General features: G+C 48.9%; 1 protein-coding gene across 3 annotated transcripts; it reads left to right on the top strand.

Moving 5' to 3' along the window:
* On the top strand, positions 1–24,381 carry ADAMTS13 (ADAM metallopeptidase with thrombospondin type 1 motif 13). 3 transcript variants are annotated; one of them, XM_025211305.1, is made up of 32 exons: positions 1–140; positions 388–454; positions 1,369–1,652; positions 2,029–2,170; positions 2,399–2,538; positions 3,720–3,803; positions 3,899–4,023; positions 4,933–5,079; positions 7,115–7,249; positions 8,053–8,203; positions 8,694–8,798; positions 9,307–9,458; positions 9,916–9,979; positions 10,480–10,606; positions 10,849–10,997; positions 11,493–11,613; positions 12,325–12,405; positions 12,664–12,845; positions 14,117–14,252; positions 15,303–15,432; positions 15,519–15,698; positions 16,258–16,447; positions 17,609–17,723; positions 18,245–18,374; positions 18,529–18,708; positions 19,178–19,357; positions 19,718–19,922; positions 20,505–20,850; positions 21,611–21,757; positions 22,588–22,764; positions 23,050–23,234; positions 23,567–24,381. In XM_025211305.1, exons 1-32 carry the CDS (start codon positions 66–68, stop codon positions 23,723–23,725), a joined length of 4,791 nt encoding a protein of 1,596 aa, XP_025067090.1. In that variant the 5' UTR covers positions 1–65; the 3' UTR covers positions 23,726–24,381. The 3 variants fall into 3 exon arrangements, with proteins under 3 accessions (XP_025067090.1, XP_006029843.3, XP_025067091.1); XM_006029781.3 differs by having other exon boundaries at positions 17,606–17,723; XM_025211306.1 differs by lacking the exon at positions 19,178–19,357 and having other exon boundaries at positions 17,606–17,723.
* Positions 24,382–26,873: the final 2,492 nt, after the last annotated feature.

Below are 26,873 nucleotides of genomic sequence, written 5' to 3'. Positions count from 1 at the left end.
GTGATGCCTTGGGCTAAACCTAAGGCCAGTATTTGCTCTGCGGTGTCAGCGTGAGCTCTTCCACAATGAGCACCCGCTTTATGATCTTAGCTTTTACTATGTTCCCCTTGGGCTTCGGCTGGCTATCTCCTTTCCAAGAGGTAAGTGTGACTCCTTCCCCCCTGCCCACCTCCCCCCAAAATAACAATGTATGTTCAAACCAAAGCTATGAAACCTCACTAATCATTTCCTCTGGATGATCTGTGTGTTCCATAGGCTTAATGCAAAAAAGCCAAATCAAAATGTAAAACATCTAAGTTAATAATTAGGTTTTGATGAATTAAAGTCATGTGTCTACATGGATTGTTTTTTCCTTGAAAAGGCAAAGATTTTTTTTTCTTTTTGCAGAAATTTCTCAGGGCTTTGGATCCAGAAGATGTTTTTTCTTATTTTGGCACCAAGTCAGTTCTTGATGGTATGCAGGGCTACTTCTATCTTAATTCTGGATTGTATTGTATGTTTAACATTGTTTCTAATATGGCATATTTGAAGAGCCTTGTATTAACGTTAACCTAGATCTTACGATACTTTCAGTGTGAATGACCTTACTCATGTATGTGGTTCTGGCTCTCTAATGTGTAAATGTCTAAAGAATCGAGTCTCTTGTTCAGTAGTCTGTAAAATGGGTCAGAAATTCCTTTTGATTATTCCATTTAACTCTGCTCTATGCTAACTGTTATTGTTTTAATGCAAAATTGGTAGAGTTATAGACTACAGATAACCCTAGGGACAGATCCAAATCATCTAGGTCCAAATGTATGGACTGAGGATGGTTGTGTTTATTTAGAAACAATTTGGAGACTAGAGTAATATTTTGAGATTAGGCTGATAATTCAAGACTAAGGAATTTAGCTTGTTGGATTCTGAGGGTAGAGACATTGTGTCTCTCTCTCTGTTTGCCCAGTACCCAGCATGCTGTTAGTATTTAAATGGTGATGATTTACTCTTAAGTAATGCATGACAGCTGATAAACTCAAAAACATTGTGACCCTTGTCAAATAAACTGTTATCCCAGTTTTACAGAAGATGGGGAAACAAAGGTATGGTTACAAATCTCGACTACAAGCAATCAGTTTTAGAGCTGAATATAGACTTGAGACCTCGGTGACTGCAAGTCTATGCTTCAGCACATGATCGTCCTTAATTTTGGGGTAGATAGAAACACAAAAGACTCTGGCTGGTGACATTATTTAAGGGGAGGGTCACGAGCTCTCCGGAGAGGGCTGTTTTTCATGGAAGCAAATTGATGACACGTCTTTTCCCTTGTATGTCTGTTGTCACTGTGAACGGTTCCTGTAATTTTTTGGTCATTTCCTTTCTTTATTCCAGTACCTGAGTTCATTGTTGTTCAGCCTGCTTGCACCTGTGAAGAAGACCAGGTTGGACTGACCGCTTGTAAAGTCCAACGCTGTTCCCTTCAGTCATGGGGAAAGCTCTACACCTTTGAATTTCTAGAGGATCCTGATCTCCTTCCCCCTTCCTTTGTGAGCCATCGAGTGCTGAACGCTTCTGTTAGCTTGCTAAAATGGTTCCCAGACAACTGCTTTGCAGGGGGAAAACTACTGCATCCTTTGGGGGCTGTGTGTAGGGTCAGTTACTGCGAAGGACAGCTGGTGAGTATGTAGCATTGGCTGCAAGGGGATTCTCATCTGGGTAGGAGGGAGATTGAGCTAGAGGCTGAAATCCAAGCTTTTCCCAGTGTTCACAAGGTTTACAGTCCAGCACTGGGATTTGGGATCCGCTCAGCTCTTTAGTACAGCACTGTGAAGGTGCTTGAAAGAAGACCTACCATGTATCATTGCTGCTTTGAAGAGTTTACAGTTCAATGCAGTATATGTTGCCAGATTTCAGACAGAAGAAAATATCAAGACTGGCAAATAAGTAAAGAAATAAGACATAAGAGAGCGCGGGAGGCGAGATTGTATGTGACTTGCTATTGGCATTGGAGGTCATTGGAATAACAGAGGGCTGGATCTTTATCTCCTATAGCAAGGCATCATCATTGCAAGTGAGGAAAAGATTCACATCAGGCCTGTGAGAAGTAAACACTGGAGCCTGCTGAAGGACCTCAGCTTCTTCAGGCCCCACCTCATCTTCAGAACTACAGGGAGAGGGGCAAAGACAGCAAAAGGTATTGGCCGTGCTGGCCTTGACATAGGAACTGACAGCCTAATGGTGCCCCTGGGCAACTTGCATATGTTAAATTGCCCAGGGTAGCTTCCTCCTAGCACTTCGCAGATTCCTACCTGCACTGGTTTCAGTCTTGTGAATGACTTGTGCTCAGCAGAAGGGAATGGGTCCCCAGAAGCCCCCAGGTCTTCCTGCTTCCTAAACTCCCCTTTGCTCTGTTGTGTTATAGAAAAAAAGTTTCATCCTCGCCATTGGAAAAGGTCTGAGGGGACTGTCAAGCACCTGGAGCTGCTGGTTGTAGCAGGCCCAGATGTGTACCAGTTCCACAGAGAAGACACTGAGAGGTATATCCTCACCAACCTGAACATTGTGAGTAGTTTGCTCTTTGTTTTCAGTGCACCATCTTAGGGCTCTGTGGTGTCGTGGGTTCAGCATAGCCTCTGGAGGGGCTTCTTGCTCACCCTCCAGTCATGTGTAGCACAAGCTTCTGAAAACATTTGCACAGACATTTGTGGGGAGCACCCAGTGCTCTCTCTCGAGGAGTCTGGATGGTGTGCAAAGCAGTTTCCTGCTGGCACAGCCCTGTGCTTTGCATGGGGTCTGACTCTCACAGAGGAAGCCATGTGTATGAAGGAGGGCCTTGGCAAGTACTGTGAGTGCCGCTGTAGCATTGTAGTTGGAAAATGTGTTCCGTAATTTCATTAGTGGTGTTGATGAATACCTGGTGCTGCATTCATTATTAAGAGTCTTTTAATGTGGAGCTGGATTCAGTGCCTGTGGGATTCAGTGGACGGTCAGACTCCCCAGAATTTTAGTGGCTGAGCCCTTTTAAGTCCATTTTACTTCTCTGCATTTTAACATTTGGTTGCTATTATTGACTTCCCCCTGCACTGCCCATTTGCTGCATTTACCATATGACTGTTAGGGCTGGGTGACCCTGGGGAACTTGGGCATCTGTGTTCACATCTATCAAATTCCTTGCCAGGTTGGTTTCCATCAATATGTGTGGCCTGCAACCTTGCTTGTTGAGGATCATGGCACTCCCCTTTAGTGGCCAGACAAGGTGTTTTACATTGGGTTTAGTTCCAAGAGGAATCTAGGAGCTTTAGGGCACGGACCTTTGCAAGCATCTGCCCATGGAGTGCAATGTGAAGATTTTGTATGGGAGTGTTTCAGAAACTAATGGCAGTTTTGAAATAAAAACCATTGTGCGCAATGATCACGTGCTGGTCTGCATAACTACTCTCCATAACCATAAACAATGGTGCATTTGATGATGTGGGAAACTCAGTGTTTGCTCTTGCTGTGTAGTTTCCCACTTTGTCACAGACCTGCAGTGTGTGCAGCCATGTCACCATTAGTTTCTGAAACACCCTTATATTTGTCTGCTAATTATCCGGCCTCTCATCTTGGCAGTGCATCCAGCTGGAAAGAGGGAAGGTCCTCACCAGTGTGGTGGCAGTGCGGGCACATGTCATTGGGCAGACAGGAGCAGTCACTCTGGCATCTTCTCTGTGTAATAGTTGTGGATCCTGCTTCTCTTTTGCCAGGGTGCCGAACTGCTGAGAGATGCTTCACTGGGAGCTCAGTTCAGGGTTCACCTCATGAGAATAATCGTCCTGACAGAACCAGAGGTAGGAACAGGCTTGTTTTCTGCTCTTGTCAGCCTTAAAGGGGTTGCAGAGATCCTAAACTAACTGAGGTGCATGAACACTTTTCTTCCATGTAGGCAGATATGAACATCACCACGAATATCACCTCCTCCCTCATCAGCGTGTGTGAGTGGAGCAAGAAGGTCAATCCCCCAGATGACTCGGATCCCCAGCATGCTGATCTTGTGCTGTATGTGACCAGGTAATGCAGATCTTTGCCTGGAGAGGGGATGAGAGACGTCTGTTCAGGTTGGCCTGGTTTAGAATGAGCAGGAAGCCAGAGTGGCAGCTGGAGGAGCTCCACTCTGATGGGAGCAAAAGGGAGAGGGTTGATCTTCCTGCCTAACAGTTCCTCACCTGTGGGCGGTGTGGTCTTTGCAGAAATTCCACTGATCTGGATGGGAAATAGTTGATAAACCCATACCTACCAGCTCCCAGAGTGCAAAGAGGGTGCTCAAGCTTCATCCTGGGGGCTGAGTGCTCAGTGATTCCCTTTTCTCAGCTTCAGTGTGAACTAGCATATTCCTCAGGTACAGGTCAGTGAGGCTGTGTTGGGCTCGGCCTGCTACATAATATAGTCTTTTGGGCCTGGCAGGACACAAGGCTGATTTGTGGGCAGGGAGGTATAGGGATGGGCTGAGGTACAGGGACCCAGGGGCTGTGATAGAAATTTTTCCCCAATACAGAGATTTCCTTGGAGTCTTCTGTTCTTGAACATTGCTTAGCTTCCAGGCTCATGTTTTCTCCATTGGCTTTGTGAGTGGTGGTAAATGTGACACAAGTGGAGTTCCAGCTGAGAGCAGCCCCCTTGTTTTATTGCTCTGCTCTCTGCGGAGGGGATTCTGCATCCCTGCCTCCTACCAGGAGGGCTCTGTTGTTGCCTTTCATTCCCCTTGGGTATGGGAATCACACCTGCTTTCACAGAGAATCAACATATGCCTGGAAGTGTGGGGTGGGGTCCATGTGGATGCTTCCATCACAGTGAAAAAGGGGTGTGAAATACACGGGGAGGTTGGGCTGGGGAGAAGCTGAAGAATTTTTGGCTGGAAATAATTTTTGTTTGGGTTTTTAATTTCTCTCTATTCCTGCCTCCCTCTCTCCTTTCCATCAGATTTGACCTGGAGTTACTGAATGGGAACAAAGAGCTTCGTGGAGCCACTCAGCTGGGTGGAGCCTGCTCCTCCTCTTGGAGCTGCATTATCACTGAGGACACTGGCTTTGACTTGGGGGTCACCATGGCCCATGAGATTGGGCACAGGTCAGTGGGGAACCTCACATCCTTGCTAACAGCAGCTGTTTTATTTTACTTAAGGAGAGAAGAGGGTTCACCTTGGGTACCCACTGGTTTGGTTGAAATGCAGTTCTGGAGTTTCCTTTATAAAGATCAGTAACTAACCCTGCTGCATCCAGCACTCTCTTAGATCCCATTGACTGCTCTGATAGCAGAGGGCACTCAGCATGTCCTGTAGTCCTCAGCCCTGAGCCATCATGCCATGGTGCTGTACACCAGGGCTCAGCTCTGTGCCACCAGCTGATTCTGAACCTTGGAAGCATCAGGGATCCCCTGCTAATGGCCCCGCTCCCTGTAGTGATGTGGAGCTTTGGTCCAGAGGAGGAGGGTCCCACAGAGCAGAGCTCTGGTGTTGAACAGGTTGCACTGAGTTCCTTGTGGACAGGGTGGTGATAATTGTAGAGCAAATAATAGAGAAGCAAATTAAATAAAACAGGGCTGCTGGGGCTGTTCTGTCACTTGTGGATCTTTGCCAGTTTGCACCAGCAGACAGTTTAGCCTGTTGTTTTGCTGCAGGTACATCTTTCACACACACATTTCCATCAACCTCTAGTATATTGGGGCTACTCCACTGCCTTTTCCCAGTGCTTGATCTGGTTGCCTACAGACCATTTCTTACTATGTGTATGCAAGGTGCCAGGCACAGCAAGACCCTGTACTAGTGAAGACGGCTGAGCAGCACTGTGATAGAAATAATGCATGGGAAAAAACAATAATAAGATGTTCTTCTGGAGGAAACTATATGCTGTGTAGAAGGGGAGGGCAACATGAGATGTGATTAAACAAGGCAGTGTGGAAGCTTTAACACTTCTGCAACTCTCTGTGCTGGCCTGTACTTCTCGGAGTCCTTTATAAGCAAAGGTTGTGGACACACAACACGTTCCTATACTCTAGAGCAGAGTTTCCCAAACTTTTTCTTATTGCTTACCCTCTTCCAGATTTACCAGCTGCCTGCATACCCCTACCAGAATACATTTTATATTTTAACCCCTTAAATACCAATTCTTATTATTATAATGAAAATTAAATCCATCATTACACAATTTCTCCTGTGTACCCCCCAGAGATGCCTTGTGTACCCTTGGGATACACATACCACAGTTTGGGAGCCCCTGCTCTAGAGTAACTGCATTGGTTTTGTGCAGCAGTCTATGTTACACCAAAGGCCTTGGATGGGACATCAGCTCTCCTTCTCCTGGTAGCTGCTTGAAGGAGATGCTATTAAAGAGCTTCACCACGAGGTGGCAGGGGAGCTGGGCATAGCTTGCTTCCATTGAGCAAACAGCTATCCCAGGGTGAAGCTGACTAGAACTGTAGACCTCCAGTGTGTGCTGGTGTAATTTACACTTGTTAATCCTGACTTTCCAAGGGGTAACTTTACCCAGGAGTAGAGCAACCTACACTGGGGTGTAGGGCTGCCCATCATGCGCACGCTTCATGCACTTACCTGGTGCATAGGCAGGTTACGTTGGGATAAGTGTGTCATCTCTCCATACCCTCAGCCTCAACGTTATCATGAGGTGAAGAACCAGTATTTACCTCCTTTCTATGAGCGGTAAAACCGAGATGCAGAGAGAGGATGTGGCTTAGCCAAGAACTCTTGAACTGTCTAAGAATAGGGTCCATGGCTCCCAGTCCTGAGCTCACACTGGTCTCCATTCCTATAATGGATATTGCAGGACAGGGTCAGATGAATGGTGCACCCCAGGGCAAACAAGGGCAGCCTGCCATGCATGAGCTGTTTTGCTCTTGTCCCACAATAGCAGGGGCAGCCTGCCCTTCCTTGCCGCAGGGCAAACAGGGGCAGCCTGCCATGCACGAGCTGTTCTGCTTTTGCCCCTGTGCCTGTTCTTGTCCCATGATAGGTGAAAGCTAAACTGGGGAAGCTCAGCCCTCTGTGAAGCAGAGGTTTCATTCCCCACCCCCATGTCACCTTGCCATAGATAGGTGGTTCTCCTGTGTTAGCTCAGGAGCAGAACCCCCATTTCTCCTCATGTTGCAGTTTTGGAATCTCCCATGATGGTGAGGAGAACTCTTGCAGTAAGAGCGGCTTCATCATGGGCACTGAGGGCAGCCACAACAGCATTGACCTGGCCTGGTCAGAGTGTAGCAGAGAGCAATTCCTTGCCTTCATCAGGTAAGAGGAGCAAATGGTTCTACCCACTCACATCTATAGGCAATAGCAAAGAGTAAAGTAGGAGCCACTTGGAAAATGAGGAACTATAAATCTAAAGGTTTGTGTCTATAACTCTAGTTTTGTAGGGAGCGTGGGGTACAGAGGAATGCCCAGGGTCACTAGAAATGGTTCTGGTGAGCTCCTGTATCTGGGCTGTGGCTGCTTCACAAGCTTCCCACTAGCAGGTTGAAGCCTACGTGATCCCATTTCCATTCCCTTGTGTCCCTGCCCCAAGGCTGCACTGTCCTTACTTCCAGGACCTCTTGAAGATATGTTATAGGCTGCTGTTTCATTCCTTCTGGGTGCAGGATGGAAGACAGAGGAGAACATGGTAAAGGGCAGTTTAAACCAATTCCCTGTTGCTGCCTCCTATGAAGTGTCAGTTTAGGAGCTTAGGTGGAACCTGTTCATTCAGGGCAAGATGTTTCTGTTTGGCATTTCTCCTACTCCTTCCTGAGAGATGCTATCCTGAGCTAACAAGATGTCTGAGCCTGAGCTAGTCTTAATGAGCATGTGTGTTACTTGGCAAAGAACAGAGGAATGTAAGAGCTGCCTTACTGGGTCTGATGAAGGGTCCCTCTGCCATAGCGGCAAGTAGCAGATGCCTTAGAAGAACAGTTTAACCAACAAGCCAGGTAGAGTGACTTGCTAAGACGACAAAGTAGCAGCTGGCTCTCATGACAGAGCCTTGAGCCTTGGTCAAGGTATGTGTTGGCCTTTCCTGGCCACGTACGGGGAAATGAAGTCTCTTGTGGTTTTATCAGTACAGGCCAAGCCAGCTGCATAAATGACCTGCCGAACCTGGGAGGCAGCATCCCTGGGTGGAAGCCTGGCTTATACTATGGCGTGGATGAGCAGTGTAAAGTTGCCTTTGGGGCCGCAGCCACAGCTTGCACCTTCGCTGACAGCAATGTTGTAGGTAGAATGCTCTCCGCTTGCTTGTGCTTCTGTTGGGGGTTGGCCCTGCCTGGTGGTGCTAGCAGCTGGGAGTGATGGGAAGGGCCTGTTGGTTGGCATCCTGCTTGGCTGTGCCAGTCACTGAAGTGTCTGTGGTGCCTGCCACGTGCAGCATGGGCATCATCTGCTCTCACCAGTTGAATTGTGAACGTGATGTCTGTGAGGCTGGCATCTGGAGGCACAGAGGAGGGGGCTGCCTCTGCGTGAGGCATCTCTGGCTTGAAGGAAGCAGCTCTGTGGGTGTGAGGAAGGCCTGCCAGATTCCCAACTGCTCTCTGTTTACCCGTGCATACAGAGCTTGGCCAGAGCTGTGGGAAGGCTTAGGGAAGCTAACAAACCATTCTTGCTGGCCGTCTTGTGACTCCTGTGTTAGTAGGGATGGAAAGGGATAAACTGGCCCACCAGGCTAGAGAATGCCCTGAGTGCCCTGACCTCCTTGCCTTGCCAGGACATGTGCAGCGTCCTCTCTTGCCACACAACCCCAGCTGAGCAGTCCAGCTGCACTCGCTTGCTTGTCCCCCTTCTGGATGGTACTGAGTGTGGAATCAATAAGGTATGAAGTCTGTGGCTGCTTCTGAGGTTGGAGGCAGGAGTGGGTGGTGGTGGAAGATAGTCTGGTGGTGCCACAGGGCTAATGGTCTTCTGCCTCTAGGGAGCTGACTCCAAATGCTAGAGCCATAAGCTGTATGTGATCTTAGTTGGTTTGGGCCTTCCCCCCGCACCAGGTGGGACTCTGTGTCTCTGGAAGGGCTTTGCAGTCTTGTAGCCTGATGTTAGAGTGCCACGCAGGGGAGGGTCCTCTTCCTTGGGGTGCATGATCTGTGTATTAAGCCCTAGGCCCTGCTCTGTAGACAGGACAGCTTTAGTGCCTGTGCCTTGGGGTCTGTGTCTGCCTCCACATCCTGGCGGTAGGTGACTGATGTACAGTTGCCCTTCCTGGTGCCTTTCCACCAGCTTAAGGGGAGGGCTCAGTACTGTCTTCCCTGGTGTCACCAGCCCTGGCACTCATAGCTGCACCCTTGCTGCTACTGCTGACTTATACATGGCATTCCTTGTTCCAGTGGTGCTCCAAGGGCCGATGTAGCTCTCTGGAGGAACTGAACCCTGTCACAGTGGTACACGGCCACTGGTCCAGCTGGAACCCCTTCACTTCCTGCTCCCGCAGTTGCGGTGGTGGAGTTGCAATGAGGCAACGATTCTGTAACAACCCTAGGTAAGACTCGGACACTTTTCTGCGGTGCCGTTGGAGGGGGGAATGGGGCCCTGTAGCTGGGGGCAGGCCCATGGAGCCTGTGTTTCCACCCCGTGGCTGGGGCTGACATCTTGTGTGGGTGTAGGTTTGTTTGTATGAGACTGGGTGCCCTGTGCTGTACTTAGGCCGGTCATGTAGCCTGGGATGCACTGGGTTTAGTCAGCAAGATGAGTGCTGCCCCCTTGCACTGGCAGAGCCAGCACAGTCAGGCCTTGCTGCCCTGGCTTGTTCTCGTCTTTCCACCGGTTTTGTCCCCATGTCACGTCCTTTTTGGCATGTATCGCTGCCCCATTTGGTGGGTTGCAGGGTCATGGGCAGATACTTCCCATCCTCTGGATTGAGGGGCACATCAGGGTACTCTTCCTTCTCCCTGTGGGGTCTCTCCCCCTGCCTCTCACATGGTGTCTCTGGTTTTCAGGCCTGCTTTTGGAGGCCAGCAGTGCCTGGGAGAGGACCTCCAAGCAGAGATGTGCAACACCCAGGTAGGCGGACACCTCTTCTCTCACTCTTAGTTGATATGACATTTTAACCTTTTGAGTACTGTACTACCCCTGGCTGCACCTTTTGAAGTTGAAACAGTTGATTTCCCTGTGAGGGTCATTCCTTGAATATCCCGTAGTCTCCATCTGTTTGCTGCCCCCAGTGGTATTTGTCCTACAGTGACTGAGCACAGTGCTGTACTGAAACAGCCCATGTAAGGTGTAACAGGTCATTGCTCTTTTTAATGCCCAGCTCTGCTCAAAAGGGGACATAGTTCTGTCTGATGGCATCAACTGAGCAAGAATCCACCTCCAAACACAACGCCCTGTTACCTCCTGTCCAGTCCCCTGCAACTTTATTTTGATGTGGTGTTTCATTGGTCCACATAGTTAATCAGCTGCTGCTTTCCATCCCAGAGGGGACTGCATGCAGATAGTGGGAGAAGCAGTTCCTGGCTTGTCCTCTTGGAGGACTTAATTTTCCGGGTCTTACTTTCTTCCAGGCCTGCGGGACAACCCAGGTAGACTTCATGGCTGAGCAGTGTGCCGCTACCAACCCTCAGCCATTTTACATCACTGCAGGCGTTGCCTCTTTTTACAATTGGACTTCGGCAGCCAGTGATGCTGCAGGTAATGGGAGAAATGGCAGTTGAAAGAGTGAAGGGAGAAGGAGTGAGTACCACTCCTGTGGGAAGGAGGACGCCACTAAGGGATGCTGTTCCTACCCACTATTTTAGTGGTGCTTGTAATTTCCCAGTATAGCGCAAAGCCTATCCTGATGGGGGCTTTCCTCTCCCTCCCATCTTCCACTTGACTATTGGGCTTTCTTGGCTGAGTAACTCTGCCTTTCTCCTTGCATCTGCTTTTCCCAGAGGACATTCTGTGCAAGTACATGTGCAGGGCAGCTGGCAAGAACTTCATTGGGAGCCGTGGGGAGGGCTTCACTGATGGGACTAGGTGCAGGCCAAGCGGTTCCGACGCTCACGGCGCGTTCAGTCTCTGTGTGATGGGAAGCTGCAGGGTAAGGCCTTTCCCTTTGCAAGCTGATTCTGGATCGGGGGGAAAGCACCATATATCAAGCCTGCCTTCAAGGAGCCCCCTCCCTGTGAGTTGGAGCAGGCTGGACTCCTGGCTCCCCTAGAATTACTGGAGATTTTTTATTAGCAGGTTGGATTTTTGGCCAAATTAATCTTGCATCATACTGGGGCTTCATGGTGGGACATGGTGGATGTGTTGGGTCACATGGGCAATCCTTCCTTCAGGGCTAGACAATGCTATGTGACTCATGAAACCCGCAGTTCTCCTAGAGTAAGACTTGCTAGCCCAGGAGTCCCCGGCCCTAGCTTTGGATATCTTTTGTATATGGCAGTCTTTATAAGCATGTGTCACTCACTTCCTGTGTCATCTCTGCAGCAGAAAAGCAGAATGAAGAGGAGAACAGTGGCAAGTAGCACTTTGAGCCTCTGTGTGTTCTGCTCAGAGTGAGTCGGTCTCACTGGCTTTTTCCTTGGCTCAGGTGTTTGGGTGTAATGGTAAGATGGACTCCGGGAAGGTGATGGATGCTTGCAAGGTCTGCGGTGGAGACAACACCACATGCACCAGAGTGAGCGGTTCCTACGTGGAAGGAAAGGCCCGAGGTTTGCAAGCTTCATCCCCAGCCTCTACCCAGCACAGATGTCAGCTTTTCTACCCACCCTTGGTGGCTCATTTTTCTTCATGGGGAAGATGGTGATGGGGCTTGAGGGGGCTGTCAGAGGAGGAGATTAAGAGCTGCCAGGTTGCTGGAGAACTACCTGAAGGGTGTGTTCTCTGCTGAGCTCTGTAGTGTGATTACTCCTTTGCACATTGCCTGAGGACTCAACTCCAGCTTTGATTTCCTCTTTTGACACTGGGTGGGGAAGAGCTCAGCCAAATCCAATTCTCTGCATCAGTGGGAACTTCAGGCTTTCTCAAGCCTGAAGGTATAGAGAGGTACAGTGCTGCTTTGACAGCACTATCCTCACTCCTGTAGTCACCCTCATGCATCTTTCATAGGTTGACACAATACGGAAGTCCTCCACCGCATTTGAACTTTCTTAGCTATGTTCATCCCAGGGATGACTGTGAAGTCAGGGGACTTCCAGCAAGGGTGAATGTAGCCCAGTGTGTTTCAGCACCCCACCCGTGCTTTCTGTGAAGCAAACCGGATGACATGTACCTTTTGAGAAGCTTGATTATTGTTTGTAAAGCACACTGAGATCCTAAGGTGAAAGAGGCACTGCAAGTGCTGTTCATTTCGAACCCACCGTGCTCTCAAAGGCGGTGCAGAAGTGAAGACAACCAGATCTTCTTTGTTTTGACCATTCCAGAATATGTTACATTTCTGGCCCTGCCTGGCAACACCACTGAGGTCCATGTTGTCAATCGGAAACCCCTCTTCACGCATTTGGGTGAGCATGAGAGGAAGGGTGAGGGAATCAGTTTGCTGATTGTATTCCTATGCATACAGGCAGAAATTGTGAGAAGCCTTCCCGACAGGGCAGTTCGTTCACTTGTGGGGTACTCACCACAGAGAACTGGGAAAGCCTTACTGTTTGGGATGTCTGAACTAGATCAGACAAACATATCTCACGGGATCTTTATCTATTGATGATGATGTGAGCGTATCTCACACCCATGTTTTCTGACTGCTGTTGTTGCTCCTTTAGCTGTGAAGATCAAAGGTCAGTATGTGGTGGCTGGGAAGGGAACAATCTCATTGAACACTACCTACCCATCAGTACTGGAAGACAGCCAGATCAGATACACGCTGTTTCTCACTCAGGACCACCTGCCGATCCTAGAGGAAATCCATGTGGATGGACCAACTCAAGAGGACATAGAGATCCAGGTGACTTGTGGTTTTACAAGGGGAAGTCAAAAATGGCCATAGTGGGACTGGGTGGCTCCAAGCTAAGACCTCCATATTGAAGCACAGAATCATCATTCCAGTCCATTAGGGATGGCCAGCAGGCCTCATCCTTGGGCCAGTTCCTGATCACCTTTGGGAAGGCTGAGTTGCAAGCTCCTTCTGTGTTGTCTTCAGACTTAGGTAAAGGTTGGTTCAGAAAAAAAGAGGAAATCCTGGACTCCTGGCAGTTAATCTCCCTTGTGGGGTATGAGGTCATGCCGGATGCCCTCCTCAGAAACACACCTGATATGGGCTAATTACACAATCCACATCGCTCCTTAGCTGGGTTCATGTCCTGGTAACGGTTGTCTTAAGAGATTCCCAGATACTGAGTCACCAAAGAGATGTGCCCAGATGTGGCATCCAGATTCAGATTTTGGGGTTTTTATGACAGACTTAATCTGGAATTAAAGGATAACTAGGCCTGTGTTAGCTTGTCTGTTTTACACGAGCATTAACGTAGTGGTCTCTGTCCCAACACTTGATGTCATGACAGTACTTGGATTCTGTCTGTTTAACTTATGAACTCCCCAGCTCTTGCAGTCTACTGGAGTCTTGTAGTGGAGTCCCTGGATGAGGTGTTTGTCAAAGGCCTTTTTCTCTTTCTTTGGACAATACTTCAAATGCTGGATGTTAAGAAAAGACCAAGCCTGTTTTTAGTGAACTCTCTAGCATTGCTCATTGACAGAAATTCCACTGGTACAAAAATATATTCATTAGAGCTGGATTAGAAGTGAAAGCCCGGATGCTGGAATGCTTCAAATACAGATTCTGCATCCTTGTAGCATCCCTGCTATTGACCTTCTCAGATGCATTCCTCCGACTTGATCTCCCTGTGCATTACTCTGTTGATCCTATCTAAGCTCTAGTCCAGTGATTCTCAAATGAGGGTGCTGTGGGCACCCTGGGCTGCCTTGAGGTCCTTTCAAGGGTGCCACAGGTTGCCATGCAATGTTACCTCTGTTAGGTGTGCAAATATGATTCACAAAATAAACTCAGAGGTTTCAAATAGGAATTCATAGCATTAAAAACATCCAGTCCTGTTGGGATATTTCTGAGTTTTTTGTAACAGGATTGCTCTAGTATTTGCTCCAGTATATTGTTCTGTAGTAAAAAAAGGTTGAAAAAGGGGGGCCTCACATCTATCGAGGGGTGCATTGAGTCTAAAAGGGGTGCACTGCTCTAGACTTTTGTATCCCATCCCTCCTCAGGTTTATCGGAAATATGGGAAAGAATATGGAGATAAAACCAGTCCAGACATCACCTTCAGCTACTTTGTACCGAAGGAAAACCAGGCGTATGCATGGATTCCATGGCGTGGGACCTGCTCAGTGACCTGTGGGGAAGGTGAGGCAGATGGGAGGGCTAATGACTCATTAAGGGGAGCTGGTCTGAGATTTTGGGTTGACTGGCTGATGCCTTCTCAGATCCTCATACCTTCCAGACTTGTTACTCTCATTGAAAGAAACAGTATCAGAGCCAGAAATGTCATTGGAACTAGTTAAACCAATTTAATGCAACATAAGAAATTCTCCAAAGAGAAAATGATACTACTGAGAAAGGAGATTGGATTGGAGTTTGCTCTTCAAATTAATAAAATCATCTAATGCTAAAAATAATCAATCCTTAGAAACCCCAGGGAAATTGTAGACAAGGCTTCTCAAAACTGCTTCTTCTTCTTACTGTTGCCAGTTCCCCTTAGTCTGCCTTGTCAGTTCTTCCTTCCACAGCCTGTTGGGAAATTGGGAGCAAGACCTACACTGAGCCATGTGGCTTGGTCAGGTCAGGTTTCAATCAGGCAATTCTCAGATTGTGGTAGGAACTGTGCTGAAATCGGCAACTTTAAAAACATTTAGTGGTTAATGTAATGCAGACAGCCTTTAATCTGCACTATCTCCTGCCCCAAATACCCTCCAGCCAAACATATTGGACCATGTATGAGAGAGATGGCATGCTGTTATCCAGGTGAAAAGGTCCTGAGATTACTTTAGTTATTAAATCCAGTTTATGGAGAATTCAGCATGAAATTCTTATGGAAATAGCTGGCTGGAAGTGTCTTTCAGTAACTGATTGCTCAGGCTTCATTCACCATCAGAATTAAGAATAAGTTTGATCAGCCTAGCAGTGTTGTGTCTGTTCTCATTGTGAAAGAGACAGTCTGCAGTAATCTTTCTATTTTGGCACTGGGCTCCAAGTCAAACAGTCTCTTTTCTGTGATGTTCATCTTAGAAAGTGATCCTAAAACCAGTGAAGGTGAAACTCCTTTGCTTTTACTTTTTTTGGAGAAGGGGAAACTCAAATTCTTTCCATAACTGCAGGAGTCAGCATGGAGTCTCTTTCCCAGGCCCAGTCAGGAATCTTAGCAGTAGCAGTTCTGCTCTTCTGTTTCATTTCTAGGGGACCAATTGGTAGATCACGTTTGCTTTGATCAGACCAGGGATGAAATAACAGATGAGCAACAGTGTCTGGAGACCCCACGACCCCCTTCCAGGCATGAGCCATGTACCATGGCACCGTGTCCCCCAAGGCAAGTACTCGAGCACTAGTAATCCACCATTAAGTCAAATTCCCTTACCCCCAGAGATGGCATAACTAGTTCTTGTCCTTCCTCAGCTGGGCACCGGGCAGCTTTGGTCAATGCAGCAGCTCTTGTGGGGGTGGAGTGATGGAGAGGTTGGTTCGGTGCGTGGAGAAGATAGGGGGCTTGATCCTGACTCTTCCTGATTACAAGTGCATTGATTCTCCCAAACCTGCTTCCACGGAGTTGTGCAATACCCAGCTGTGCCCCCTAAGGTAATTCTGATACAGGTGTGTGTGTGTGTGTGTAAGTGAGTGGGGTGGGGTGAGGGGGAAGTACTGAGTCCTTTTCCTTTGATTTCTTATGACTGTCCCATGGTACTGTATTTCACATTCTTCTTTCTCAAGGCTGCTCACTTCTTCCCCAGCCCATGTAAGCATTTCTATTTCCCTTTCCTTCATGGTGACTACTGCTCGCAACTACTCCTTCCGCTGGGATGTGTGGGTACAGAGTGCTTGTGTTTCTGTGGGGAGACAGGCCTTGAAAGAAGTTTCTTGCTGTCTACTCCCATCACGCAGACCCAATGTTTTCTACATGAACAGGGCTTGGAGTAGGGGCCTGGGAGCCAGGACACCTGGGTCCTCTTATCAGCTCAGCCACTACTTGCTGTGTGACCTCTTGAACATGTCACATCACCCTTCTGTGCCTCATTTCTGCCCGCCCCCCGTGAAATGGGCATTAATATCTCTCTGTGCTGGGTGACCTGGGTTTCAGGTCAGGGATGCCCATGAAACCTTTTGTGATCTGAGGGTCCTGCCTGTGTTTCCTGTGTAGATGGAAAGGATCTGAGCCAGGCAAATGCTCTGCCATCTGCGGAGTTGGGGTGGCCCAGCAGAACCTGACATGTGTCCAGGTTCACGGTGACTTGGAAACAGTAGTAAATGACAGCCTCTGCCCAGTGGAAGAGAAACCACCCTCCGTTGTGTCATGTGTGGTTAACATCTGCCCTTTAGGCTGGACCACAGTGAGTACTCTGGCTCATGGGGGACCTCACAAGGGAGCCCACTGATGACCCCAGATGGGGAGGAACAGTTTCACTATTGGGGGCTGAAAAGGGGATTTGCCTAGGGATGTATGTCTGTTAGTTAGTAACACATCAGCCTTTCAGCTCCTGTTATATGTTATTAGCTCAGAGAGCTTTGCCTGCCTTAGCTAATGCTGTTGGAGGCATCAGGCTTTGGGGGTGTTTTAATTATGGCAGATGTTGGCTGTGCCCTTTGGAGGCCATTCCCCTGCTTTCCCTCTCTCACAGCCATGTTGCTTAAAAGAAAGTAGAGACAGAAGTGCTCTAGCCTTGTTCTCAGGGAGCCACCCACTTCTCAAATAACCCTTTGCGCAGAAAACCCCTTAACTGTTTGTCAGAGGCAGCTTGACATTTGCAAATATACTGCACACACAGCTGAAAAACGTAGGGGAACTGAATGGCACTGGGGACACAGAGGCTTTCACCCTTGGTTGCTGGTTTGAATCCAGCCCAGCTCAATAGTGACCAGTAGCCATTGCTAGCTGAAGGCTCGACAGTGACCTGTAGGGAATCAAATGTGTAGTGTTTCTAGCAGGAAACCGCCTCTTGCACTAATAGTTGCCTGTGTGGGTACCTTAGCAAAGGTATCAGAGACTCTCTGACTGAGCAGGATGCTGGCAGGGGCTCTTCCCCGCAGGACTGAACTGCTGTTGTGGGGTCCTGCGTGGGAGTTTTCCACTGACTGACTTGTGCTGCTCCCATTGTGTGGATAAAGAGATGGCCAAGCAGCTACGGGTGCCTGGAGTCTTCAGCTAGTGCTAGCTAGTCATGTATTTTGCTACAAACCTGAGAGGAAACTGCTCATATTTGCCCCTTTCTTCCCCCTCCGCTCCGGGACCACACTTTGCTGGGCACTTACCATAGATTATGGAAGTCCAGGGTCAGAATATTGGACTGTGCTTCCACTCCAGGAAGCCAAGGGAAGGGTCTGATGGGGGACACAGGGGGGCTTCCTGGTCCTTTGGGCACACGTGGGTTTGATCCAGGGTCTGCTGAAAGGAATGAAAAGCCTTGTAGCGCTCCCACTTAGTTTTGCATTAGGCTGTGAGGTGGCAGCAGCCACCAGTAACTTGCTGGGGTTTGCTGCCCTGTTTGAAGCAGGAAGACACCCACTCCCTGGCGGCTTTGGTGCCAGCTGAGACCATCGAGAAGGCAGATCGCTCTGTGTATGTCTGGAGTCCTCTAGTTGGAGATTGCTCCGTTACCTGTGGTGGAGGTGAGACACAGAGATGTGGTCACAGGCCTATAGAGGCTGGAAGGGCTAGAGGGGCATGGCTCAGCACTGGAAATGGGGTTACAGGCCTGCTGCTGCTTCACTCCTGGCCTGAATCCAGGTGGAGCTGCTGTCAGTGGATTTTCTTGAGGCTCAGAATTGGCCTTATTGGCCCCTGCCGCACATTACATATATTATGCAATTAACTGGTTAATTGCTCAATATTTTTAGCCTGGCCACGTGTGCAAAGTAACGATCGTGCCATAAAAATGGCTGTCCAGCTATAAAAAGAGCCAACCAGCTATGGAACTAGTGCTTGAAAATATGTACAACCTAAACCCCTGAAAATATGTAACCACTTTATAGCTGGTTTCCATCCAGCTTTAATTTAAATGTGTGGCAAGGCTCGTAGATGAACCCTGATGTACCTGAGCTCCAGGGCCACACTGCTTCTGGCACAATGGCCTTGCGTTAATTTGCACCATCCATGCCAAGTTGGGAGCCACTTTCCCTGTCCTTTCCAGGTGCAACCCAGCTCCACTATGTGTGTGTGGCTTTTGATACCAAAGAAGAAGCCCCAGAAGAAAATTGTAGCTCAGTGCCAAAGCCTGAGAGTAGGATGGAAATCTGCAATCCCAGCCCATGCCCGCCAAGGTACAGTACCAAGACGCATTGGAAGAGCCAGTCCAAGCTCTCTCCTGCTGTGAACCCCCAGCAGTGCAGTGACGTGAAGGTTTCAGCACCGTTCCCACAGGATGGTGCTCTGTTGTCCCCATGTTGACGTTCCCTCTGTTGTGGTCCCCTCTAGCTGGGAGGTGAAGGAGCTGGCTCCCTGCCCTGTGACCTGTGGAGGAGGGAGGGTTCCACTGTCCATTCGCTGCATCAGACAAGAAGGCAACACAACCCATGCTCTTCTCCTCTCTGAGTGCATCCAGATACCTTGGCCCACCAGCAGCAACGAGTGTGGCACTGTCCCGTGTCCAGCGAGGTAACTGCTGTCTGCCCCTCAGAGCCTGTATGATCCTTGGGAAGAGCTGAATCAAAGCTCTTGGATAACACATGCTTAAGGGCCTTGGAAAATCTTAGCTGAACAACCCTTGATCATGTACTACCAGAGAGAGGGGCACAGCCTCCTGGCGGTAAACCCATGACTCCAGATGGGGACAAAACCTTTCCAGGGGGGTTGCCTAGTTCACCATTCTGAGAGCCTGTGTGCTAAAGGACCATCAGCCCATGTCAGCACAATGAAATTACCCTGCTTGGTGGTGGTGCCCACAAGCACGCCATGCTGCTCCGTGTAGATTGCTTTCTAGGCTGGAAGCAGTGTTGCCACATGCATGTGATGCCAAGGGTGCACTAACTGGCACCACTAATTCATTGTGGTTGGACACATCTCACTCCTGGTTCTTTGGTGGCTGGGGGAGGCTTGCAGGCGTTGATGGCTGCCTTGTCTCCAGGTGGCAGTACAAAACAGACTCGTGCAGTGCCAGCTGTGGTGGGGGCGTGACACGTCGGATCCTGTACTGCGCCAGGGAGGCTGGGGAGAAGGTGGAAGAGATTGTAGCAGATGCACAGTGTCATGGCCTCCCTCGCCCAGAGGAGCTGGAGCTGTGTAACCTGGAGCCGTGCCCTCCGAGGTCAATAGGATCATACTGGGGCCGAATGCTTGGCTTTGAAAGTGCCAGGGAAGCAGCCAGGCTTTGAAAGTGCCAGGAAGTGACTTGGGGGTGGGGCCCTGTGTTTTATCACTTTTGAGGTCAGCATGTTTTTTGCTTGGGGTGCTGCTGCTGTTAGAAGCATCTGGGGTGCTTGCTGCTATTACCAGGCAGTATTGGCACAGGTCAGGGTTAAGATGGGTGGCAGTACTGCAAAGGACGCTTGTGCTCCAGCTGTCTGCTGGGAGTGGGTGTGGCTTCTAGCATCTGCCTTTTGCTTTGGTGCTGATGGAGGAGGAAAATCATGCCTTGTTGAATTTCCCTCTCTTGTCCTCGAGTCAGGTGGAAAATAGTTAGGACCAGCCCATGTTCCTCCTCCTGCGGTATGGGCGTAGCCGTGCAGGTGGTCATCTGTGTCCAGATTCACCAGGGCCTGGAGAGTCAGCTGGAAGAGAGCTTATGTCCTGAGGCAGAGAAACCCATCTCCAGGATCCCGTGTGTCATCAGGATGTGTTCGTATGAATGGGGCTTCACTGACTGGACGGAGGTATCTGCTGCCCTTCGAATGCAGTGTGAGATGTCCTGTAATACCAGTGCAGGGGCTTTCCATCTGGTCTCAGGGGAGTCACGCAGGGAACTAGCTCTTCTCTCTTGGGAACTCCAGGGTATTAACTCCCCTCAAAAATGCCCAACTATTTTTGAGGGACTGTCCATTCACCCTCTCTGTGCTTACTAGCCTAGTGTCTGTCCTGCCCCCTGTTTCTTAACTCTAGTCTTTGGCTGCTGTTAAAACATTGTCCATGGTTGTTTTTTGTCCTTGAAGAGCTCCATACAAACCCGTGCTGAGCCTTGTTCAGCCCTTCTCCCAGCAGATCAGATACCCATCAAACAGCAAGCTGTAAGTCCTGATAGGGCCATTGAACAGATCAGATACCCATCAAACAGCAAGCTGTAAGTCCTGATAGGGCCATTGGAGACTTCCAGCTTGGGATATCGAAGCCCAGTGAGGTTAAGTGACTTGGCTAGTGGTGAGAACAGAATCAAGGTTTCCTGAAGCACTGACCGAGAATCTGCATAGAGGCCGAAACAAATGTGTAGTTTCCTCCCCTGTGGGTTTCCTCCCCTGCAGTGTTCAGCATCATGTGGAAATGGCATTCAGATGCGGCAGGATTTCTGCCTCAACCCAAAGACCCACGAACATGTGAACCCCGTCTTCTGCCTGCGCTCCCCCAAGCCCATCACTGTGCGTGGCTGCTCAGCTGGCCCCTGTCCTAAGCCATCTGCTGCGGCCAAGTCCTCAGGGGAACCCCAGATGTCATCTTCAGCCACAAACCTGCTGATGATGGCAGTGACTGTCTCTCCTGAAAAGCCAAAATATAAGGACCTGGATCTTCCTCCAATGGGCATGCCGGCCCCTCCGCTGATAGGGTCTGAGGAAGATGCAGCAGGCATGGAGGACACTGCAGGAGAGTCCAGTTACGTGCTCACTGCATAAGGCTTGGTTCTCGTGCATACTCAGACAGGGAGGGTAGGAATACTCCAGCACTTAGCTCATACTCAGGCAAGAAGTGTAGGAGTACTCTGGGACTTCAAGAGAAGGTTAGTTTCAATTAATCCTCCAGAATTAGGGCTCATTATCATTTAACATCCAATGATATTGGTTATAGACTTTGAATGAAGCCCTGCGGATACAGGAAAGCTCCTTGCCAGTGTGCTAGGATGGAAGCCCCAGGATGTAACAGGACATGGGGATGGACATGATGTTGGGAATGGGGAAGCTCTGCTTTGAGTGCAGTTGTTCATTGGCTTTGCTGCTAGGAAGGTCCCCCTTAGAACCGATCAGCAGGGAAGTGTACGCAGCAATTTGGGATTTAGGTTTGCTCCATACTCGAGAGCTGGCACAGATTTATGGCCAGGCTCCTGGGGATCATACCCAGATGCAGCCCTGGTGGCTTGCCTGGAAGAAGTGAGGTGTGAGCTGCCATGCCCTTTGCTGGGCTGTTTGGGGTCTCCAGGGTTCTCTGGCTGGCAGGCTCATCAGAGCTGGCACATTCTCACTGTGTACCTTGCATGGAGGTCATGCGTGCCATGGTATGGGAGTCCTTCAAAGAGCTGGTGACAGACTACCTTGCAGATGCCAGGGGACCTAGGGTCTGAGCTCCATGTTTTAGCATTGGTATGTTACTTTGGGGGCTCTTACTCACCGGGGCCTCTGGCTTTGTTTGCGTTGTGCAGGTATCTGCGGGAGGCTCTTCCTCAACACCATGGGAGTCATCAACATGACCGGCCTGCAGGTCAATGACTGCACAGTCACCATCGGCCGTCCCCTGGGGGAAGTGGTAACAGTCAAAGTGCTAGAGAGCTCCTTAAACTGCAGTGCAGGTACGGTGCAGAGCTAGTTCATGGAGGGAGACTAGCCAGGCTCTTTCCCAAGTCTGTACCTGCTGCTGCTTCATGACTTCTTCACATGCTTTTTCTGACAGTCCAGCATGTCCCATTGCTGGTTGACCAGGGCTAGGCTGCTCTCAGCAGAGGGTCCCCAGCTGGGGAACTTGCTACTTCTGACTCATGAGAGCCTGGGTATAGGAGCCAGAAGCACTGTGCAAGCCAGTGTTTTTTGTTTCTACGTTTTTCTGATTTCTTTCTTCCTTTATTCTGTCATGTCTTGTGTGGGACTTTCTCACTTTGCCCTGAAGATTTCATAATCCAGGTAGAGTCTGTCTCATAGGTAAACAGTGCACACACTTCTGCTACTGTGCAAACTTTTGTAGATATATTAACAGGGCTACTGGTATTAGGTTAGAATAAACTATAGTGTCGTGATGAATTTTGGATCCTGGTGGTTCCAGTCCTCAAGTGAGGTATAGAACCAGTGTCCTGATCCAGTCATGGCTCTTGAAGTTCCCATGGCACCCTTTTTAGCCCAAGACATTAGCTACATTCTCCTTGCCAGATTCCAGTGTGAACAGTGAGAGTTCCCTCATTAAACTCCCCCTTGAATTTCATTTGGATATGGGGGTTTTCTTCGCTGTGTGCCTTAAACTGCTCTCTAGCGCGGCTGTGTACTGTTAAACAGGTACCGCGTTCTACCCAGGGGTGGTTGCGTGTCAGTAGTTGGTGAAGTGATAACATTGATTCCTCCAGCAGTTTGTTAGATCAGGAAGCTGCTGTGAGGATACAGCATTCCCTGTCCCACTTTCCATTCATTACAGGAGAGATCGTGCTCTTTTCTGGGCGGCTGATGTGGCGGACTGGCTGTAGGAAGCTGACCATGGCGTCTCTCAGCACCAGGACCAACACACTGATAGTGAGACAGCGTCTTGTGTTCCTGGGGAACGGCATAGTTTTTCAGTACAACAGCAAAGCTGCAACAAAAAAGCATTACCAAGGTATGTGGCTGGATGCTGCTCTACTGCTTTAGATTAAGGGTGATGAAGGCAAGGCCCATAGGCTTCCAAAGAGCAGTCCATGGAGAGGACGCACCTCTTCATGAAGCAGTAAGACCCATGGAGATACATAAGCTGCCTTGCTTGTGCCTTGAGATGCATATTTGAAATGCCCTTTCTGGGCACATTTACTTTTCTTGCCTCGCTGCTTGCTGCCTCGCTGCTTGCTGCTCTGACCACCAGATCTCCAACTGCTTTCCTGCCCTCTCTCCTCCTCCCTCCCCACAGACTGCGATGTGCAGCTGTTCGGCTCTCGAGGAGAAATCGTGAATCCTGTAGAGTCTCCTGACCCCAGAAGACAAGTGGCCTGTCGCACCTTCATCACCGTGGCTCCACGGCATCGCATTGCCATTCGTGCCCTCTACATGGACCTGGGGCCTGAGAGCAACCACACATACTCCAGTTATATCTTGGTGAGTCACCAGGCTGAGGTGAAGCACACCTAAGGTCTCAGTGCCCCTCTTAGGTCCTCACAAGTTTGTGTTGAAATTCAGGGTTCAAAGCTCACTGCAAACCTGATGGGGGCAGATTCTGATCTCAGTGGCATCAGTGTAGACTTGAATTAATCCTATTGAGGTCTGTAGGTTCCAGCATCCAGCTTTGGCTGAGGGCGACGTCCTGTCCTACAGGGCACCAGGTCCCCTGGCTAGTCTTCCCTTAGGGCTCCCATCCCAGCACAGATATTTCTCTGGCTGGAAAGATACAGGTAAGCGTGTGGTAGCGACTCATTCCCCTCTCTCTTCAGATACGTGATGTAAACACCATGAAGACAGTTGTGTTCCATGGGAAACAGCTATTCTTTTGGGAGTCAACCGGGAGCCAGGCTGAAATTGAATTTCACGATGACTTCACAGAAGGCCACGGCAGTTTCCGAGCAGAGTACCAGGTCACCGAGCCCAGATAAGTGGGAAACAGGGATGTTTCTGCCAGAGAGGCAGGGGAGCAGTGAAGAGCCCTGCCACTGATTCACCATGCGACTCCAGTCAAGTCATTGAACTTCCCCACCTCTTTTTCACCATCCGTTTAATAGGTATAATAGTCTCTGCCTGCTTCCTAGGAGCACTCGGTTAATAAGCACCTTTGCAGTCCTGGAACACAAGGTGGTCTAGAGATGCCAGATATTACAAAATAGCTCTCATCGGTGGATTCCTTTTCAGCCTCTGCCAACTAGTACTAAGCCAAGGGTCCCCTGAAGCCAAGGGCTGGGGACACTGCTGCATACATCTCCTTTCTGTGATGTGATGCAATGCTGCCTTTTGAAAGAGGCCCCTCCTGTTCAGTGTCCCCTTATGGGAGCGTAGATCACAGCAGCTAGGGAAGGGGAACAAACTTTCCCGTCAGACACAAGCATTTTTTCTTTTGGCCACGGCTGTGAATGAGCAGTGTGGAAAAAGCATACAGTTTAGGGCTCTGGGTCTCACTCCAGCAGTGTTAAGGGACCTGATCAGTTTTACACACTTCACCGTCTAAAGGGGTCTTAAATATAAACAGAAATAAGGCCTTGTATGTCTGGAACACTTGTATACCGGTATTTAGGAAAATAAAACCTTGGTGACAAAATCTGCCTGCTCAGGTGCATCCAACCTCTGCTTTTTGGACCCATCTTTGCTCTACCACCCAGAAGTTTCAGAGGGCTGCTTTGTATTGATGACAGACTTTACAAAGTTGCTTATGTGTTACACATTTCTGTGCACTGAACTCTCCTGGCTTTTCAGCAGCCTGTCATTGGTGGTGTTGCTTTTGGGATTTCTCTGGGGGGAATGCAAGTTGGAAGGAAAAGAGAGAGGGCTGGTGTGTCAGCTGCACAGGGTTTAGGAGCATCCTCCTTTCTCAGGTTTTCTCTTTTTCCTTCCATGTGGCACATTTGTTTTTCATTATCTATTTTACTTCTGGTACAAGCCCTCTCTTGGTAAAGACTAAAGATAATGAAAGTTGCCCCCATGGAGAGTAACAGATGGACACTGTAAGCTGCAATTAGCAGGGAAATTAAGCGTGACATCAGAAAGGCTGGTTACTCAGTGGAACATCAGCAATGAATATCTCCAAAACTACAGCACATATAATAATACGTGCACTGGTACACTGGAAAGCCCTTGGAAGCTGTGTATGATCAGTGGTAACAGCAGTGAAACGTGGTTTAGAGCAATGATAAATTCACCCTTGTCTTTGGTCGGGTAAGATTCCAGTTTGCTTTCAGAAGAATCCTCTTCAGCAGAAAGACCTGCTCACCTCAGGCTTGTTTTGGGCCAAAAAATCTTTTGACCTCACTGAAATCTTTTGACCTCTCTTTCCTGTGCAAAGCAGCCTTCTTCAGTGCTGATCTGAAGCTCTGCCGGGAATGGCTGCACCTTGCATTCACACCTGGTGAAATATGGATGTTCCCCTTAGGGAGTTTTAGCCCTCTCCTTGTCTGCTTTCAAATGGATTCTGAGATGCCCTCTCAAAGCCCCAGATTCACAGCTTCCCATCTCTTCATGGTGCCTGTTTCTAGTGGTTAAGCCTGGATTTTTTCCAATCACTAGCTTCCAGCTTTACACTCAGTGACTGGGAGAGGAGGCAGAAAGGAGGTGGTTTGAACACCTACACCCCTATTGTAGTTGGAGTTAAAGGTGTCCAGCATGTGGATTCATCATCTGCTTCCCTGCATTTCATAGCATGCCCTGTTTACCCAAGAGCTTCAATAGCAGTGAGAGAGTATTCTCATCCTAGTCTGTTTTGTAACCATATCAGGCATGGAAGCTACAATAGTGGCACTATCCAGTTCCTCCTCACCTGCCTTGGTTCCAAGTACTAGACACACTACAGTCCTGTGAGTTCAAAAGAGACTGTGTATGGTTCTTGGGACTACAACTACAGAACTGTATCTCTCCCTGTAAGACCTGTCTGAGATTTTGCAAACTATATACCTATTTTAGGACTAGGGAATGGGAAATATACTGGAATTAACTTAAGGGATGTGTCCCGAAAGAAAATCAGTATGTTACAGCAGAGACCAAGTAATCTAGGAGGATCAAGGCCATTTTCACTATATCCGATCCTATTACATTCCCACCTGAGGGAGTCTCTGACAAGTAAATTGCCACAACATCAGGGGATAAACCAGCACTGTTGAAGTCAGAGGACGCTTTGCTATAGACTGAGATGGAACCAGGATCTCACTCCTCATCTGAATGCACTTGGCCTTCTCTCTTTAATCTAAATCTTTCCCAGAGTGCCTCATTGCTTTAATTTCTGCATGATTGTAAGAATCTATCTGTTGCCATCACACATTGACCGGTGACTGGAGCATTGTCATCGAACAGCAGAACGTCCCTTGAGACCTGAGATTTTGGTGCTCAGCTGTTGCAATTTGTTCTCTTGCTCAGAGCTAAACCTTTCCTTTTTTTATCTCTCTCCTCCATCATCATTAAGGAAGATCACCTCTGGAGCAGTTGGAGACTGGAGTACAAAATGGCCTTTGGGCAGAAGCAGCATTGGAGATGTTATTTTTTGCCTTTGACATATGACATGCGCTTAACGCTGAGAGTCTAATGTAATGAGCTGATACCAGGAGCTGGGGCTTAAGAAACCATCAGATAGCATGAGACTTGTGATGAAGGAGTTGGCAACACCACAGCTCAAAGGCACTTTCCCCCAGTGGCTAACGTGAAAGGGCCCTCACTGGTTTCCCTGCATTTCTTAAAACACCCTTGTTTACCTAAGAAATGCAGCAGCCACGGGAGCAGGAGGAGATTGTGAAAGCCCCATGGGAACACACAGATCCAAGTTCACAAGAGAGAGCAGCTTTACAAAACTGTCCCATCGGGTTAAATCCTGAAGGAGGGACCCTGTTTCCAAATGACTGAACTTAGATCTGGGAGTCAATGAACTTTTTATTGCCCTTGGAAAGAGCTGGCGTGAAGGGGGTGGCACTGTACCAAAGAGCAACCCACACCTGCTGACCACACCTTGGGCCTCCTCCATCTCTGTGCAGGCACTCGCTTGGTCTGACAGGCCTGTTGCCCAGCCCTCTGCCTCTCCTGCACGGTTGTCCAGACAGGACAACTTAGTGA

The sequence above is a fragment of the Alligator sinensis genome, unplaced genomic scaffold (genome assembly GCF_000455745.1).
Source record: "Alligator sinensis unplaced genomic scaffold, ASM45574v1 scaffold829_1, whole genome shotgun sequence".
NCBI lineage: Eukaryota > Metazoa > Chordata > Crocodylia > Alligatoridae > Alligator > Alligator sinensis.
Note: the sequence above shows the minus strand (reverse complement) of the source record. Positions and strands in the feature narration are given on the sequence as shown.

Bases quoted from the DNA above. Each gene is read 5' to 3' on its own strand.
- ADAMTS13 (XM_006029781.3), top strand. From the start codon at position 66: ATGAGCACCCGCTTTATGATCTTAGCTTTTACTATGTTCCCCTTGGGC. The intron at 8,799-9,306 runs GTATGAAGTCTG...TCCTTGTTCCAG, and splicing joins CTGAGTGTGGAATCAATAAG to TGGTGCTCCAAGGGCCGATG. The intron at 9,980-10,479 runs GTAGGCGGACAC...ACTTTCTTCCAG, and splicing joins CAGAGATGTGCAACACCCAG to GCCTGCGGGACAACCCAGGT.